The sequence below is a fragment of the Haemaphysalis longicornis genome, unplaced genomic scaffold (assembly GCF_048455015.1).
Source record: "Haemaphysalis longicornis isolate Haplotype H1 unplaced genomic scaffold, Haemaphysalis longicornis Haplotype H1 scaffold_12, whole genome shotgun sequence".
Lineage (NCBI taxonomy): Eukaryota > Metazoa > Arthropoda > Arachnida > Ixodida > Ixodidae > Haemaphysalis > Haemaphysalis longicornis.
The window spans coordinates 8,679,291-8,698,620 of NW_027526225.1; the positions used below are offsets into that span (position 1 = coordinate 8,679,291).

Below are 19,330 nucleotides of genomic sequence, written 5' to 3' on the forward strand. Positions count from 1 at the left end.
ACGTTGCTCTTGGGGATCATGCTAGGGAAGGATGGCATTCCTAACATGTCACGTGAAACCTTCATTAGCTCTAGGCCAATCCCCCACAAGTGTTCTTTGCATCACTAGGTATGTTTCAAAAGTGGGCTTTTGTTTGTTTGCAGACTATTCTAGGCTATTCCCCCGTAAGTGGGTACGTGCCAGGAGCGGGGTTTTGTTCGCGGACTATTAATTCTATGCCAGTCCCCCACGTCTGTTCCTTCCTTGCTGTAAAAAATCCTAAAATACGATGGGGTTCATGTATCAGCCCACAAGAATGTTCGTAAAATGTGCCTATACACGTGGTCATAATGTGGAACGTTTATTCAACCATATTTTGTTAAATATGGTCATTATGTATGTTCATGTCCGTATTTCTTCCTCTCTGTTTCTCGGAATTTTTACGTTTCATTTCGCCAAAATTTTCTCCCTTCGATTTCCACCAAGTTCTATTTCTTAACCATAACCATCTTCTGGCCCGAGATGTTAGTCTGCCTTGGCCAATGGTTTTTCAATGTACACACTGCGAACAGCTCACGTCTGCTCATGTAACATGCCCATCCCCTCTTTGCCGGGTGCGCCCAGTGGGAGGTGGACAGCGCAGCCACGGGGGAGTGGCACGTCGGCAAGAAGCCTGATAAGCGTGCCATCCAGTGCATGCAAGACCACTGCGTGGAGATGGACCACCGGGCACGGCTGGTAAGTGGCTGTGGACACTGGGTGGAGATACTGGGACACTGGACACTGGGCAGAGTCTCTGCACACACAAGCTGGTTCACGGCACGTTAAGTGGGGGAGGACAGGGGTGTTACACTGGCCTTAAAACAACATCTTTTAATTTTCAAGTAAACTTTGTGAATTTTGTCAGTCTTGCTGCTTTTTTCACACTTATTTCGAGTGTGCCATTATTTTAGGTCAATTAGTTCCCAATATAATTAGAGATAATTAGCAATTTTTGGTGGAACACTAGACAGGACAGTGCTGGCCATAAAACTGTAATATTTATACTTTCCAATACTATGGACCCTAGTGAATGCAATAAGAGAATCAGCTTCTTGATGCACCGCTTGAAGCTAATTTTCCAGCTCATGAAACCATGGTTGCACCAATGGCAAGGAACCATTTTGAGTGCCCATTTCAAACACCGAAGTTTAATGACCTGTAAAATTAGTTCCAAGCGATGCGTCAAAAAACTGCTTCTATTTATTTCACTCTTGAAGTAAACACAGTGAAACTTTTCAGTTTTGCTGCTTTTATCACCCACTGATATCAAATATGCAATTATTTTTCGAGTCCTTCAACTAGTTCTCAAGGTGGTTACAGATGGTTAGCCATACTGGGGGACAAATAGACAAATAGGGGGACTGGGGCACAATAGACAAAAAAGCGTTTGTCATAAAACTGCTATCTACATACTTGCTAATTACTATGAATACTAGTGAGTGCAGTCCTGCAAGTGTTTTTTTTTTTTTTTTTTTTTTGACACGTAACTTGGAAGCAATTTTGTGTCATTAAACTCGGCAACACGAGTGGCCAGCCACCATTTTAAACACCGAAGTTTGCAAAGCATGGGGGATGCAAAGGTCCTTCTAAACCCCAAACGCCTACCGACACGTTTCCTACGCCAGCCATTGTAAAATTTTACGGCAAGTTCAACGCGGTGGTGCAGCTGGGTTGTTGGGAACAGGACCTTGCAACTCGTGAAATGAACTTTTGGTGTGCCCACCTGGCTTTGTGTCCGCGTGGACGCTTGCGTATGTACAGTCTTTGTCAAAATTTTCAAGACCAAGCCAGAAGTGCATAGGGCGCAAAAGTTTCAAAGTACAAGCTTACCTCTCGGGCGAGGCTGCAATGTCTTATGCCGGAACACTGGAGAGAACACCTTTCTTTCTTACTGTCAATGAATAATTTGGTCGCAGTTAAACATTTAGCCTTTGCTTTGAATTTTTCGTGGCCAGGAAACCGTTGGCATGGCCCAAAAAATCTTGACAAAGACCGTACATTTGAAGAACACCAGCCAGCGCAGGTTAGCCAAACCCGCCGTTGCAAGGCATGAGGTGTTAAGTGTGTTACACCACCGAGAAACAGGATTGCATACGTTTTGTGCAAGGCCCATGCTAGACTTTCCGCTTTGTTTACCCCCCCCGCCTTCTCAGTTCCTGCCAAGCACTCAGTGAGACATTCCAACTCCCTGTTAAAAAGGCCGTGAAGACGAAATACAGGTTCGGTTCATTAGAAAGGCTGGTTTCTCTGGATATCAGAAATGCTAGTTTTATTGTAGCCTTTACACAAATATTTAAGACACCAAAGGGAACTTATGAAGCAATGGCAACTTCCCAGTGACTTAGCAGTGAGATCTCCATGATGTCACAGAATCGTTTGTGTGATTGGCAGCTGCCCACTTAAGGGGGCCACGCAGACAAAGCACAAGTTTGGTTCATTCGAAAGAGTGCCTCGTTAGAATCATACTGACACCACTTTTAACGCACCCTTCGCTCAAATAAGCTACATAGTGAGTAAAAAAAGGGAATGGCCATGCGACCCACTAGCTCATTTCCCGCAGCAGAACTTATGTCACACCAGCCACCTCTGCGATTGGCGGAGGCCAGAAAAAGCAAACGCAAGTTAGGCAGGGCTTATAAGCTTGCCGAATGAGCTATTTGCACTTAAATTTGGGGTATATTTTTTGTATAGCAGTAATATTCATGCGGTAAACAATGAAAGTTACGGAAACGCACGTAGGCATAAAAGTACCGATGCGCACTGCCGTTGGTACTGGGCGCACTATGCTTGTTTTAGCTGCACAGCAGTCCGCCGGTTTGGAGTTCTCTTACACACCACTGGCCGATTGGTGTAAGTGACGTTGTCTTACGTGACCCTGTTTGCCAAGGATACCCCATGTTTCACAAAACGGTTACTTTCTACAGTAAAAAAAACAAGTCAGGTGCAAATACGGTCAAAAACCAAGCAACGGTGGGCAACGGTCTGTGGCTGAGTATGGTAGCGCCATCTGGGAGGACTGACAGCAAGCAAGGCTGCAGAGCTGAATTACGCACTGGAAGTTCGTTTGAATATGTGCACTCATTGCTGACGCCACGAAAACACACAATTTGGTGGGAGGATCAAAATTTTTACCTAAATTGATTAAAATCTCGGTGAATACAGCATAATTTGCTTCCAAACAAGTGCTGGGGGCAGCATAAAACAATGAAATCTTTCGAATAAAGCAAACTTGTATTTTGTCTGCATGGCCCCTCACACTCTGTTCCATTTGATCACATCGCTTGAATGCTAACATACAGTAAACACACTAATAACTACATTTTTAGTGCTCGCCCATACTATGTCACTTGCCCGTAACACTTGTCATTTTGTAACAAAATTTGAAAGCTTTTCAATACTTCTCGCACTTGGGGCAAAAAATGTCTGTCGTCGCTGTAATGGAGGTGAGTGAGTTACCAAAGGGAAGTTTCTTTAAATTGAACAAAGTTGTATCTTGTCTTCAAGGCCCCTTTAATTAAGTGCAGCACGTGTGCAACTTTTTTGTGTCCTTTGAAGAGAAGGACGTGGAAGAGGCGTGCCAAAGCCTTTCGTTTCCTTGCCGTAGTGCGAGAAGACAGTGCCGTTGCCTGTTCCTCCTGCTCTGCCCAGGTGAGGAGCAGCGACTTCCGGCACTTCCAGTATATCTTCGGCATGGACGAGGCCAACATGCGCGACCTGCGTGCCCTCGCGCCGTCCGACAGCACAGCACAGATTGAGATGCTGGGAAGCTACGACCCCGAGGGGAAGAGCGTCATTCGGGACCCGTACTACGTGAGTGAGCATGCAGTCTTTGCAATGGCACCGGCTGTTTCATTGCAAGTTGTGTGGCTAAAGCATCAACTACAGTCGACTCTCAATTGTCCGGAGTTGCTTAATTGGATTTTTCAGTTAATTAGAAGCGATGTACTAATCCTGGGAACTTTACATGCAGTGAAACGGAGCAAACTGCTCAATAATTTAAAGTTAAAACCCATTACGTTCCGAAAGAACGCCAACCCAAATTGCCGAGATATCGAGTGAATAATGCGGGGTGGGCAATCTTTTGGGTCAGGTGCAAAAACTACAAAAAAAGTGGCGGTACCGCCAACCAAAACTGCAGAGAGATCAAGAAAAAATACGAGATGGGTGAACTTTCGGGTGAAGAGCGGAAGGGACAAATTAGTGACCACATCAACACATTACTATACTCGGTGACAACTTAAGAACGGCACCAGAAGTTGCCGCTGTGCCTTATCACCGTAGCCGGATGTTTCTCCGCGCGGCGCAAGTAGGGCGTTACTGGGAATATTTTGAACATGGTGTGAGCCTTACCGTGATTTTTTGGACTTGATATGCTTATAAACGACTCCAGTGACGACAAACAAACTGCGTGAGACAAGGCAGACGATATCACGCATTCATAGCAAACCCCTTTCAAAACGCGCGCGCACTGACATCCCGGGTCCGGCGCTTTGGCGGAGTGATACACTACATGAAGTGGTGCCGTTCTTAAGTTGTAACCGAGTATAGATAATTCGCGTTTATTTTGTTCACCCATCGGCACTAAAGCCATTGAGTTTAGGGGGTAGGCCATAGAGTTTCTCACTAGCTATTGGAAACTCTATGGGGTAGGCGAGCGATCTTTGGGGTCCTTTAGTAAATTGAATATTTCACCCCTATAGGGGGGAGGGCGATGTTTCGTGGAAGGGTGCATACTCGGAATGTTACGGAACATCGGTTAAAACGAAGGTAGTTTGAATAAAGAGCGTCGAGGTGACTGTGAATAAAATTCAAAATTTTCAAGCTCAAAAACAGCGCCCTGTTTTGTGCTGAAGTCAGCACTGTCGCAACTGAAGCAGCGCACAGTTGAGGGGGCAGGCCAGTTGAGACTCCCATCAGCGTACACATCTCTCTTTTTAAGTCCTCACCAGTTTGTGCGGTTTCTAGCTTAGATTCTGGCTATAAGTCTCAACTTTCATGGCAACCTGTGGCGTACACTCAACTTGGCGATGAGAGTGGAGCTTCTGAACGAAACCAAGGGACTTTTTATTAACGATTGTACTACAGGCTGCAATATTTTAGCACTCAAGAGCGGGGGCACTTATTGCGTGCCTATTTCTATGAGTTAGAGGAGTGAGTGGGAAAGTTTGTGTCACCAATGCACTGCACTGCAGCCACAAAAATGTAGATAGCCCCTTCCCCAAGGGTTGCTGTGTGGTCAAAGGGTGGTGAGACACAGAGGTAACATTTAGTGGATGAGATGCCCCTTGGCTGCGTGGCAAAAAGATCTAGGGCAAGGGAGTCATTTGGGGCTGTGTATCGATCCAAATCCTCTGTGTGGGTGTTCATGACCCAAACTAAGATGATTCCATCGGCGTCCTTGAACTGGTTAATATCTCTTCCCAGAACAAGTTACCGTTTCCTCATTTTCCTCGCTCAATCCGCTGCAAGTTTCGAGATGAGCAACCCCTAACCGTTAGCTTTCGCTGCTATTGTGCCTTTAACCCATAGATGCTCTTTGCAGCTTTCTTGCACTCTTTGCCAGTCTGTTCCTTGTTTAATAAGAATGCCAACTCCTCCCCCTTTCTTCATTCCTGCTGTCCTGTTGCACCCTTCCCAGACGTAGTGGTTGACGACCAGTGCAGCTTCTAGTTCTCAGAGGCGAGTCTCAGCTAGGCATACAAGTTTATACTTAAGAACCGCATGGGGCGTTTTCTGCTCGCGGAACCACCTGCACGCTGCTAGCGGTGCTGCCGATGGCGGCAACATGGCGGCAGCTTCGACCACGAAGTGTTGTCGGGAGCTCGAGCGACTGCTTCTAAGCGCTCTCTAAAATGTTGAGGGAAGTGATGTTGACAATTTTAGTTTCCCTGCAATAAACGTCTTTTTTCTTGAAGCGAATGGCATCATCTTTGGATTCGGGACAAAGGAAAGGTGGTAGTGCTAATAATTGTTTATTACAAGTCGTTACCGATATAAGTGTTCTTTGGCGGAAATCCTGGATTTCTTTTCAGATAACCGCGTCTTTCGCCTTTGAAGAAGGAAAAGGTCAGATATTTGGAGCAGGAAAGGCAGGACCATGTAGCGCACGAAGCATTGATGCGGAGGATTTGCCTGATTTTATTTTCTTAAGTTGCTTTTGTATTTTCACCAACTTATCAGGCCCTGCACGTCTGCGTAGCTAATTAAATAGTCATTTACTTTTGCGGTCCACTTACATGGTCTGTATTCTTTGTTTATTTTCCGCTCACTAAATCGTCCTGTGTACTGTTCTCACTTAAATCGGTTTTGTCAGCGCCCTAAGCTATGTCTGCATGTCCTTCAATTCTAGGCCTGACTGACAGCCAGCGTTCAGTGTGCACAGGTCTTTTGCTTTACATTCATCATCTAGCTACCACTCTACCCCTAAGCACCACCCTGCCTCATTTGTTAGTCTGGGGCTACCTATGGTAAAACTTGGCTTTGCCGCACGGCATATGAATTTCCAAGCTCCATCGCAACGCCACACAACGCCGAAACTCATCTAGCATGCTAAGCTGCGCCAGGAGAGAGTTATACTACTAGGGAGGCAGATGATGTTGCACATTACAGCTCTGTTGATCGCTTCAAGTCCTTCAACAGGCCTGGTAGACAAGTTTAGGCTGGAGTGCCAAGAGTATTTGCACAACGAATGGCTGTCACTTTAGTAGACGTCTTCAGGCTGACATGGCTGTCTAAGATGGCTGGCCAGAGCGACACTCCCATCTTCTGGCATAGCTGTGGGCGGCGGGTGCGTTTCTTCTGGCGTGCTGAAACACATAGCAAGCCGTTGACTGGCGCCCCTACTACAAAAACGCTTCTTTTCTCCCCCTCACACTCTTCTCCCATGATAAACACAGTGGAGTTTTGCTAAGTCAATTCAATTTTCCCACCTTCCACTGCTTGCACACCAATTAGAACCTCTTGTTACCGTTGGACTTGGAATGCCGCCATGCGGTCTAGGCTCGGGCGCGAGCTCTCCGTACACTTAGGGTCGAAATACTGTTTTCGATGCGTATTTTTAAATATGAAGGGCACATGTATTTTCAATGAAAAGGACTAGTACCGTTTGCGCAGTGATGTTTGGCCCCAAACATTGCTAACGTTTTCTTTGTTTACAATGTTTTCAAGTATGAAGTGCTCTACCAGGTTGAGTGGTTTAAAAAGGTTTTGCCTCCATATACTTCTCGTTTGAGGATGTTTACAAGCTTGGGCAAGGTGGTTGAATTGAGGTAATGACAGGCAGATAAAGAATTTTCGCGTTTGAGTAGCTTGAAAGATATACTATCTTGAAAAGTAGCTAAGACAGCACAGCAAGAGACCCTTTATTCCCACTGTTCCTTCGTTGCTGTTCAGGACAACGGGAGCCAGGGCTTCGAAGAGGTGTACCGCCAGTGCCTTCGCTGCTGCCAAGCCTTCCTGGACAAGGTCAGCTGAGTGGGGCAGCTGCCGCCCGCGCCCGCTTCGGAGGCCCCGCCGCCTCGGCCAGTCGCCGCTTCTTCTGTTCTTGGTAGCTGCGCTCGTTGGGGAACCACTGCTTGTACAGCTGGGCCAGGCTGGACTGGGCGGCGGGCCTGCCTGCGGACAAATAAAGGCTTCTGGTAGTGCGTTCCACCGACTCTACGACTATCGTCTGTGTACCGTGACTGCAGATGGCACAAACTAATGTTCTCTTTTATTCGCCAGTCGAGGGTGGAATTCTGAGCTTTTTCACTTTGAAAATGTCTATTTCCTGTCCGTTTTAGTTGTGACGTAGGTGCTCTTGTGAGGCCGGTGACGTGCGCACAAACAGCTACGTCACACCTGATCACCGGATTGTCTGCTTTCAATTGGGGCTCGCTCGAAAACGGACATGAAGTGGACAAAACTGACAAATCCGCCCCTGAGCAGTCTCCAAAACTGCTCCCGCCGTTGAAATTTTATGGGCAAATAAAATGCAGGGCTGCTTTGGAGCAGTTCTGAGCGGTACAACGTGACAAAAACCCCGGGCTGTCTCCACTTAACGTGAATCCTGGGGAGGGGCGAGGCATGCAATGTATAAGGGTATTCTTAGCACCGCCCATGGCGATGAAACCGTTGGGGGGTTGAGGTATACTGCTTTGCTGTGAAAGTCTCTTGTCTTTGAAGCACAAAGCTCTCTAACACGAGGCGTAAATGAGTGTCGCGGTGTTCTAGTACCGTCACTACATGAGACGACCGTTACGACGACGACGACGACATGAGACGCCAACAGCCCGAGCCCCTAAGGAACTTCACCCCTAATAAAAAAGGCCTTGAGACTCACCAAGTGGCCGCCATAAACTGACATGTGTTGGGGAAGCCATGACTGACGAAACCCTCGTTCTAAAACAGTGGACTCCGGATGATTCAAACTCTGACAATTTGTATTTTCAAATCAATCGAACAAGCTTCAAGATGGCAGCTGGCCCACTGGTTAAGAACCGCTTAATTCAAACTCCATCATTCGGTTAATTCATACTTTTTTGCTTGTTCATGTTGAAGAAAATGAAGGCTCTCGGCAGTGCATACTACTAACTCTCCCTGTGGCCTAGAGCAGTGGTTCTCAACCATGAGCATGAAGGGGGGCACCTTCTGGGCTTGCAAAAAAGTGATGGGGAACCTTACGATTAAACATGTTGATCCGTGTTGCAGTGTCAAACAATTTTCACTTGCAGCTAAAGTCGTTCTTCCACCTATTCAATCCCTGTATTATTCTGTGTTTGGCTTTTATCCTGGTGCATGTCGTATTGTCAGACATCTGGCTCCTACAGAGCTATAAGTCGACCAAACACCAACTTTCGTGTGTGTGTGTGTGTGGTTTTCCGGGGCAGCTGGTGCGTTCAGGAAAGCACGGATGACGGTGCAAGTGTGCTGCGCGGAGTTGTTAAACTTACACGTCATGCAGTGAAGCCACAATTTTGCCTAGCCTTCCTGGCAGCAGATTGGGCAAAACTTGACCATCCCTACCTAAAGGAAGTTCAGAGAAGTGTGGAAGCTATAACTGCGTCTAACCTTCCTTGAAAGTGCGTCCAATTCAAAATATGATAATTTGTATTTTGTTTTCGCTTAAGCAAGATGGCGGCTGGCCCACTGATTATTAAGAACCGCTCAATTCAAACTCCATCATTCGCAACTCTTCAAAGACCAAAATTGCAAACGAAGACCGAACTCGTGCAACGATTTTTCGTGCCCTAAGCAAACGCATGTATGAACGATCTGAATGCACACTAATAATGTGGTTTGTGAGATAAAGGCGTGCTATTGTACTCCTTCTTCAATGTCTTATCTAGAGTCGTTCCTTTTTCGCTACTTTCGAGCAACTGTTTTGACGCAATGGAAGCCCTGTTTCACACACACACACACACACACACACCGCGTGTCTAGAGATCTTATCAGGGCTTTCCAGTCAACCAACCATTTTTGACAGGATGCCAGCAGTGCCACAGAGAAAGTTTTCGCTTTGAAGAACCACAAATGGAACAAAACCATGGAAAGCCAGTAGGACTGCTACCTCCCTGTCCAAGGGAGATAGCAATTGGGAGTGGTTGGAGTTGAGAGTCCGAACCCTTGTCGCCTTCGCTGAAGTACTGCTGTTGAACCATAAATGACGCCATAGACAGACATCTGTCGGGGAAGGCGCGACTTACAAAACTCTCATTTTACGGCCAGAAGTTCTGGGGAACGTGACGTGCAGAAAGCTCAGTACCATCACTCGAGGCTGCTTCTTACACAGCCTGAGGACTGCCAGTCCGTTTCAGCGATTATTTTTCTGTCTGGAGAATTTTCAACTGTCTAAGCGTCTAACAAAAGAGACACCCTGTAACACCATTTTATGGTTGTGTCGCATAGCAGTCTCTGCCACGCTTCTAGGCACTGCTACCGCACGGTGAGTCCCTTGTACTCTGAGCAGAGGTCAAGAATGGCATCCTGGGCAAGCTTTCGTGGGCAGAGAGGAAACATTCATCCGTCAAGCTGACTTCACTAGAACAGGTGCCTATTTTTCAGGGACAACTTTTCAATCACGACCTCTATCTTTCCTTTCAAGCGAAGATAGTGGCAAAAAGAATGATCAAGATTGCTACGAAATAAAAAAGTTATTACAGTTTAAAAAAATACAAGCAAATGTAGTGTTGCTTTCCTCTCGAAAATCAGAAAACCGCTGGTCGCTTCCCCAGTCACCCCAAGGAGGCGGTACAAGGGATACTTGTCAATGCTTGAATGTGGCCTAGTTGGTTGGAGCAATGAAACATGGTGTAAACAGCGCAGCTAAGGACAGGATGCAAAGGAAGACACAGGACAGGACACACCGCTAGTCCTGTGTTTTTCTTCCTTTGCGTCCTGTCCTTAGCTGCACTGTGTTTACCATGTTTCGTCGGTACAGGGGAACCAGCGAGAATGGCAAAAAAATGTGATGATCCGGTAGTTATAAACCCATGGTGACCTGGCCTGGGAAGCCCATTTTTGGTGCTTCTTGATGGTGTTATTAACATAGTGTTATGGCGGTAAGTTAGTGTCTTCAAAATTTTTTCCAGAGTTAACCAACTGCTCCTTCATTTACATTTCAGCTTTACACGAAGCCCGCATTCTGTTGTCTGCTTTATTCAACATTAGTATTGGCAATGGAACTTGCCTGCTTATTTGGAAAATGAATAAAAATGAAGTTGGGTAACCAAAAACACCGGTGACCATCTTGGCGATCTGGACAGCCTCTCTAATGAGGTGCCACTCTGGGTACCCAGAACAAAACGCGTGTTGTTAGTTCGCATTGCACGTATTGTTCTGAATACCTCACAAGGTACCCATCTTGCCCAAGGTTCAGCTCTACTTTACGTTGGCAACAAAATGTTTTGAAATTTCTCTCCCTCGCACTTCAGCACGTCAGCTGAGCAAAACCTTTTTTCTCACAGGAACTTTGACGCGCTCAAAATAAAATCATTGACCAAGATCACACGCTCACAGGAAGTTCAACGCATGATCTCGGTCAATAATTTCATTTTGATTCCCGGCACCTCCCAATTTTGCTTTGAGTGGTCATTCAGATCTGCAGCCAGAACTGTGTTCGCTCCCAAAGCTGCTAACACACACAGCCCGAGAATGCATGCTCGAGAATGCAACAGTTTGGTCAAAGGCATTAAAATGGCCGTGGCAGTGAACAAGCTTCACTTTCATTGGATTTGAAAGCATAAAACACCCCGCTGAGTGTGCGCTCAAGATTAGCCCAGTTTTAGAAATTTTTTCTCGCCGCTTCCCTTTTCAGAATAAAGCTTCCAGCATTAGAACCGCCCAGCTTCAAAATCCAGCCCATTATCAAAGATGATAACATCCCCTCACCCCAAGGTGTATTCACCCAGTTTAGTATTACACGAGTTGGGGCCTAACTATATCAGGGCGACACATGCTGTTGTTGGTTACTGAAACCTGCCTGAACATGTTAGGAAATTTCCTTGCACAATGGAAACAAGAATGCATGCGGGAAAAGTGACGGGGCAAGAGTGGTACCTTGGAGGCTCCCATGCAGTGCCTGGCTGGCGTCTCCCAGAAGTGGCCCCGTCCAAGCAGGCTGGCCTTCGGTCGATGCCTGCTGTCGCTGCTGCCAGCAGCCCTGTGGTCAAGCAAGCAGCAGTTTTATCTCGCCAATCAGAGCGCATTCACGCCGACATTTTAGGGCACTACCGTACGCAGATGAGGCCATGTCCCCCTCGCAAAATTTTTGAGTTGTGGAAGTGGGGGAGGGGGGGGGGGGGGGGGGGGGGGGAACGAAGTCATCAACTTTGCTCTATTAGATAATAACTAAATTGTTTTTTCTGTCAGTGCACTGACATTTTGCGGATTTCATGTCTGCTCTCATTGCAACAACAAGCCGTTTTTTAATGTCCCCTATGAAAAGCAACAATGAATGCAACAATGGGAAGGTGAAAATGAAATTAATTCAACACCTACTATTTTTCTTACCTTCTTTTAGAAGTGGAGCAGTCACTAAACATAGATAGTTTCTACGTTTCGCAGACAATGCAGCTCAACCTGCCGTAGTGGCTCAGTGGCTAAGGCGTTGTGCTGCTGAGCACGAGGACGCGGGTTCGATTCCCGGCCGCGGCGGCCGCTTTTCTGATAGAGGCGAAAAGCAAAAATGCCCGCGTGTACGAGATTTCGGCACACGTTAAAGATCCCCAGGTGGTCAAAATTAATTCAGAGCCCTCCACTACGGCACGCCTCATCGCCTGCATTGTGTCAGCGCGTTAAAACCTACAATCAATCCATCAATGCAGCTCATGGTTCTTTTAGATTATTGTCATTCTTTTTTTTTTATTATTTATTTACACTACTTTCTCCTAAATAAACTTCATTCATTAATGTAACTCGTTCCTACACACCCTTTTCCAGCCTTTTCCACCGCAAGGCAGTTTGCACACGACTCGCGAATTTTGTTGCAGCAGGATTTGACTGCACATCAACTTTACTCTTATGACACATCAACAACGTTTGTGGGTTATCGCGCAAAAATACGGCACCCACAGCTGTTGCGCGTAAAAAACCCTCCCTTCGTGGGAAGACGTGTGCAGTGGAACAGTGGAAGATAAAAAATCCCTGCAGGCAGCACAAAGTGACACGCACCCCATCCGGGTGGTGAAAAAGCTGAACAGACGCTGGACTGCCGAGCAACACCCAGAGCTGCCCGTCTTCGTCAAACGCCACGTCATCCGGTGGGCAAGGAACATCCAGCTTCTGTAGCCGACTCCAGCCGGCTTCGGGCCCATTCCAGGAGAGCAGGAGCACTTCCGGAACCCTGCAGTGGCATGTTCGGTCAGGGTGCGAGATTATCTCTTATTAAACAACCAGCAGTGTCAGGGCAGCACAGACTCACTCTTGACGTTACGACCACCCTCCCTTATCATGCCGACAGAAGCTGGTCTGTGCATCTTTGCACAACAGCACGGAGAACAGGGACCAGCGCTGACAATTACTAAACGCAGGGTGTTGCAATGATAAATTTTTCCTGAGCCAAGCACTTCTTCATCCGAGGTCAAACTTTGCACGAAGATTGCATTTTGTGGTCTATTTTGTTTAACACCTTGATCAGCCTTGCAACGCAGCCTCAGTGTTTCTAGGCAGGTCTTCTCATCCTAAGCGTAAACCCTCCTTAAAGTACAAAGAACATGCGACGTAAGCTTGTGTCAGTGTAATTGCGTGAACGAGAACCGAAATAGGCCATGTGGTCTCCTTTTTGCGGAGACAAGTAACAGATGGAGAGGATCACAGCTAGAATCTCTAATCACCTCACATTTTCATCCACTAAATGTGCAATCCCTTGTTTGATAAGTGCAACCAGAGTCCGTCAATGCTTTTCTGGTCGTGAAACTTCGCCGTAACGCTATGGGAGAGCTTCGTACGCTGCTCAGGGAGGCCGCGCCGCGGCGCTGGCGTTGATCGGGGGGCAGCCGGCGAAGTGGTCGGAGGGGAGTACGGCGTGGAGCAGACGCTCCTTGCGGTGTTAGCAGTGCTCGTGGGGACTTCTAAAAAATCAAGCACAGATAGCAGTCGGCAGTTTTGAGCGTGCGTTCTGCCGCATACGGCTTCCCTGCAAAAGCTGCAATCCTGACGGCTTCGTTTTGTAGCCACAATTGAAGGCACAACTACCAACATTCCGTTTCTATCCGGAAAAGTGCCGCCAACACGTACGCAAGTTCTGCCGCGTACGGCTGAACGCGCGCTGCAGCGGCGGCGGCCCGATGCCCTCCGTAGGATACCTAGAACAGACCGCTGTACAGGGTGGAGACACCCTTTGAACGATCCCGTGCCGCCCCTATTGGGTCGATGTGCTCAACGCGCTGTTCTTTTCGTTTCCCACAAGACGCAGCAACGCGATACAGATACGATGGTTCAAACTTCGCTAGTAAACCGCGTTGTGGAGATACTTACGGTGCGGTTTTGTTACAATGACTTGCTGCGGCGGCGAGCGAGCGAACCAAAATGGCGGCGCTACGCATACGTTTCTCCACTCTGTACGGCGGACGCGCGTCAATGTAGGTACTCTAGCCCTCCGATCTGCGGCGGCGCCTCTCGCGGGAGCCTTTGTCCTCAAACAAAACTCGGCCGGGAGTTTCATGACCAGAAAAGCATTGACGGACTCTGATGCAACGGAAGGTTAGTTCCTCGCAAATCTTGCAAAAGTGCGTGTCACGGAAACACCTCAGGCTCCGTAAAGTTTCGAATAGCATTTCCCTTTAACGCAGTGGTTGGCCAGCGAGCTGCACACGAAACGAGTGTGCTCCCAAAGGCATTCATTGATGCACCTGCCACTCTAAACTTATGATGACCTGTCGGCACGACCGCAAGATCTCGTACGGCATGCAGTACTTCAAGTGTGGCTCCTGGGGCTTCTTCTTTCACTGTTGACCATGCGTGCAAAGTGGCTAATTTGTTGGCTGCTACCTTAACTTTGATCGCTTTTCTCCCACCCCATGCACATACGAGATTACATTGAAGTAACTTCTGGCCTTTTCCTGCAATTCACTCATTTTACAACTAATGTCACTGCGCTGTGCAGAAGGGTAATAGTTGAGAAAGTCTGCTGAACAAGTCTGTTGGCTTAGTCAATAGACTTAACTGTTGGCTCAGTCAATAGACTAGTCTGAAGTCTGTTGACTTTGTCTGTACACTAAATCTGCTGATTTAGGTCTGTCCAGAATAAGCCTAGACATAAGTCTGTTTAGAATAAGTCTGTTGACTAAGTCTCTGTACTTAGACTGTTCATTTGGTCTGTTGACTACATCCATTGACTCAGTCTGTTGACTGTGCTGTCCACGCCTTTCAACATTGTGGGTGACAGGGTGGGACCTTGCCACGGTAAGCTGTATGGCAGCAAGAGCTGTGCCACGTTTTGCAACTGTCGAGTGAGCTGTGGAGATCAGCAGAAGTCCTCCCTGTGTTCTATGTGTGTATTCTCAGAACATGTGGTGCCCAGAAGTTAAACTTAGGTCAGAAGCTTCAGCTGCTTGCCCTCTCGATGTTTAGCTGTCTAGGTGAACGTCGCCAAAATGGATGAAGAGGCCTCAAGGACCTCATTCTCCTGCCTTGAAGGGTCACCGACTACTTTGAAAAACACTAGAAAAGCATCCACAAATCACAATGTCCACAAATCAGCACTAAAAGTTTCATAGAAGAATTATTGTTCGACCCGTACGTGGTTTGCACGTGTGTCACAGCTCTTGAAGAAGGAAGAAAGACAGCGCAGGCTGGCAGACCGCGTTTTTAGCACCCAACAGCTTTGTGAGCAGCGGTCAGCAACAAAAAAAAAAGGGCCACAGAAGCTACATGCGAAAATGTTGAAACATTTCCCATCATGTGGATTGGGTATCAAACTTTTTGCTTGGTTAATCCCAATGACATAAGCATGTGTCCAGCTTGACCTAGTTTTATCACCATAAGCTTCGAGATAACGCAGCTCCAAAGGCACCTTGAAAAGGTACTGAACCCCAAATAACTTCTTAAAGGGACACTGAAGTGATATGTAAACATTGCGGGATTACTAGCGCAAATTGTAGTCCGGAGTCCCCAGGCCATGTTTCGACCACTCTAGGCGCGTTTACGCGATTTTATTTAGTAGAAAAACTAATTCGAAAACGCTGTCCTCCTCTCTTTACGCTCGCCCATTTTCTGTGGCGTTTTCGTGTGACGTCAGGAGGGGATGAGCTGGCAATTGGCTGCGCCACGGCTGCGCTACTGCACGGCTCCCCGGCCGACAGAGTCAGTCGGCCCAGCGTTTCGTCCGCCGGCCGCCGGCGAGTCGTCGCAATCAAGGAGGTTAAAAAAAATTGCTTGGTCGCAATTCGTTCGCTTAGTTGAAACGAAGCCAGGACACGTTTGTGAATGGAAGAATGTGCCTTTCTTTACTTGGTTTGTTTGTACACTGTATCTAGCTCCAAGTCAAGGTCGCTTCACACAAGCGCTGCACATGCGACGCTTCGCTGACTGGTACGCCAGTAGGAAAATATAAGGCCTCTTGAAGGCGGGAGAAGAGTCAGCGAAGTCAATATAGGTACTAAGAAAATAAAATCAACTGATATTTTTACCGTAAAGCGTAAAACTAGGGCGCGGGAAGCACTTTTTTGCGGTGGGCGAACAAGCACAGCGGTCAGCAGCACGACTACGCATCTGCGAACGCTTTTCCGTCTACGAAATGCAATTGCTAGACGTGAGCTACTGTGGAAACTCGGGCGACGCTTACTGCACGATCGCAGTACAACAAATAGTCACCTAAGCGGCTTGAAATGCGAAAACTAAATAAAAGTGTAAACAGGTTGTACAATATATACCCTATATTAGCAAGGCATTCGCGTCCCGCTCCGTAGCCTAGCGGTCTGGGGCGTTAGGAATCCACCGCAATTGTTTTGCGAGTCACGAGTTCGAATCCCCGCGGGTACGTGCTTTTTTTTTTTTTGTAAGTTAACTTTTTTGTTTTCCGCCGATGTTTTCTATATTGAGTTCACCTTTTTTGGGGCCGCAACGTTCATGGCTACACGAACTAGTTCACAAAACGCGCGCAGGCTGGCACTGGCGCGCTAGCGAGTACTCGTTGGCGTGCTGTTGCCATAAGCACCGACTGCTTGCAGGCAGTGGGCACAGGCCAGAATGAACAGACCCTTGGCCTGGTGTGAACACGCTTTTTAGGATACAGGCATGAGGGAGGCAAGCTCCAAATATGGGGGAAAAGCGCATGACATTTGGGCGTCTGCGGGTACTTGGAGGGCGTTCATGCACTGCGTAGGTCTCGGCTAGTGAATGCTACGACTACAAGCCGTCCTGGGAGGCTTATCTTGTGCATTTTACAGCCAACATGGCAGAAGCGCGGTACGACGATTACTGAGATATTGAGAATGCCCATCCAACAAAGCCATTGGTTATGTTTTACAGAACCGAAACCGAAACTTGTGTGATTGCTAACCTTGGGCATCGTCCAATCACGGCGCCCCTCCTCTCAACGTCACAGCCTTAGTTGGTGCGGCCGCCGCAAACCGCGCATGGTAGTTTTTCTTCTTTCGCGCTTTGTAAAATAATTAGCGATTTGTCAACCGGATAAACGATGAAAAGTGTGCTAATTTGAGCCAGTCTACGCAGTGCAAGCAAAAACGGGAGCTTGACAAATTCACTTCAGTGTCCCTTTAATGTCTGAAAGATCCTACGTCTCGTAGCTCGTTCAGCATTTGTTCGACAGCAAACAACGTGTAGCTTGCTGAAAATAAATAATTTAGGCTGGAATCTCTCTCTCCCACTCCTTTCCCATATTTTCGTGACGTTAATTAAAACACATGTTGCATAACTTCCAAAACGAGCTGGCGCCCTATTCGTAACCATACTTAATTGTTGTCATCTTCCTGAAAAGATATTCCCATTGGTTAATCAACCAAATTTAGGGCTAAATCCCCAAGGTGCAGCGAGTTTCTTTGAAGGAGAATTTGACATACACCTCAAGTGAAGCTCTGGATAGGCAGTGGTCACGGGTTCGAATCCTGGACAAAGAGGAATTTTTCTTGAGCTGCGACATTTTTGAGAAAGCTGTACAGCTTTCCATTGTAGCCGTACGGCTGCATTTGAGGCACATTGGAAAGTTTTTCTTTGAATATTCTCATTGGCTTCCACTTAATTTCGTTACAAAGATTAAAACCTAATCAAAGAAAGGGCCTGTTTGAGCATCAACTTGGCATGGTGATGCTAAGGTCACCGTCAAGCCCCGCCCCCGTATGCCGCCAACGCCCGAGCGTTTTCGTAACGTACTGCTGCCCGACAGCACGCGTATAAAATACACACAAAACTGACGAAGTTGGTGGCCGTATCTTGCTGTGTAACAATCCACTTTGTACGCAGACAGGCCTCAATGTGGTGCAAATAATGAATATATAGCACTGATATCTCGAAACACAACACAGTGTTTCAGGCAAAATTACTGCTACCAGCACTGAAAGGCTGCAGGGCGACCACTCTCCCAAGAAAAAAAAAAAAAAAAAATGAAGTGGGAAACAGCACCCTCTTCAGCAACGATATGGCAGGTTTGCAGCCAATCAACAATAAAGAAACAAATGGCGCCCACCTCCCTGCGAGGGGAACCCTGTGTAGATGCGACGCATCGTGGGGTTCACTTGGTGTTTCCGTTGTATTGATTCTGAAATCGCGTGAAACGTGTCGGGAACGCGTATGATTATTATGTTTTATGATTATTATTATGTTTTATTGGCCAATCTTGGTCAATCTCTCTAAGTGGTATGCTTGGGGCTTCGCTGTCGCAACGACCTTTACTCCATCATTGTTGCTGCAAGTGGGAGCTTCTTTTCTTTTATTGCAAGTGTTAATCATTGCCCCATCATGCGTTTTATCAGTAGCTTCTTGACGTAGCTTGAATGAGTCAAGGATATAAGGCGCATTCGTAGCATTTGATTCTGTGTCGGTTTTGTGGCGCAGTGGGAAGAGCACCATGTACCTCGCGTTCCGCCCACAGGGTCGTGGGATCGAAACCGGGCGCCGCTAACTATTATTTTTTTTTTATAGTGTAGGGGGAGGGGCGGACGACAACAATGCCGACGACGCTGCATGGACAAGGCGAGTGAATGAGATGCAGTCGCATCTAAAAGGCAGCTACATTTTTAAAAGGAAGCAGCAGCGGCAGCGGCAACTGGGAACTCGAAGGGGGAAGCCGGCCCACCCGTCCAGGAGACACGCCAGACTTGTCTTGAAGGGCTCCAGGGCGATCCGTTTGACGGCCGGTTCCCGGCCGCCCTCTGGTTGGCCGGCGGTGATGTCGAAGTGGTGCAACTGGCGACCCGTCTCGGGGCACCACGTTCGGACTGTGCCGTCCTGGGGGGTTAATTGGAGAACATTCCTGCTGGCTCTGTCCCCTCAACTTGGTTGTCCACTAGCAAATGGAGCACAGACGGGACAAGCGTTTCCAACAGAATCTATGTTTCTTTTCCTATTGTACCTACTTAAAAGCGGGGGACACTGCTCTGAACACAGCTGCTTTAAATTTTTGAGCAAACTGTGTGAAACTTGCCCGTCTTGGCACTTCTTTCGCACTGATTTCAAATATGGCATTATTTTTTGAGTCAGTCAATTAGCTGCCCAGATAATTAGAGATAACTAGTCATTTTTGGAGGAACAATAGACAAAACGGTGTTGGTGATAAAACTGCAATCTTTATACTCTCCAATACTATGAACCCTGGTGAGTGCAATAAGAGAATAGTTTTTTTTTATGCGTCGCTTGGAACTAATTTTACAGCTCA

At 47.3% G+C, this 19,330-nt stretch overlaps 2 protein-coding genes across 3 annotated transcripts in view; one reads left to right on the forward strand and one right to left on the reverse strand.

Annotated features, from left to right (window-relative positions):
- LOC144162391 (low molecular weight phosphotyrosine protein phosphatase-like) overlaps nucleotides 1–7,675 on the forward strand; it is a 21,101-nt gene extending 13,426 nt beyond the window's left edge. For both annotated transcript variants that reach the window (XM_077692894.1, XM_077692895.1), the window contains exons 4-6: nucleotides 604–717; nucleotides 3,670–3,831; nucleotides 7,414–7,675. In XM_077692894.1, the coding sequence (XP_077549020.1) occupies nucleotides 604–717; nucleotides 3,670–3,831; nucleotides 7,414–7,494 (357 nt within the window). In that variant the 3' untranslated portion in view covers nucleotides 7,495–7,675. The remainder of the gene's footprint in view (nucleotides 1–603; nucleotides 718–3,669; nucleotides 3,832–7,413) is intronic.
- Nucleotides 7,347–19,330, reverse strand: part of LOC144162389 (tRNA (guanine-N(7)-)-methyltransferase non-catalytic subunit WDR4-like) — a 23,274-nt gene continuing 11,290 nt past the window's right edge. The window contains exons 7-10 of the mRNA XM_077692893.1: nucleotides 18,752–18,903; nucleotides 12,670–12,841; nucleotides 11,557–11,659; nucleotides 7,347–7,635 (exon numbers count right to left, since the gene is read on the reverse strand). Of these exons, the coding sequence (XP_077549019.1) occupies nucleotides 7,487–7,635; nucleotides 11,557–11,659; nucleotides 12,670–12,841; nucleotides 18,752–18,903 (576 nt within the window). The 3' untranslated portion in view covers nucleotides 7,347–7,486. The remainder of the gene's footprint in view (nucleotides 7,636–11,556; nucleotides 11,660–12,669; nucleotides 12,842–18,751; nucleotides 18,904–19,330) is intronic.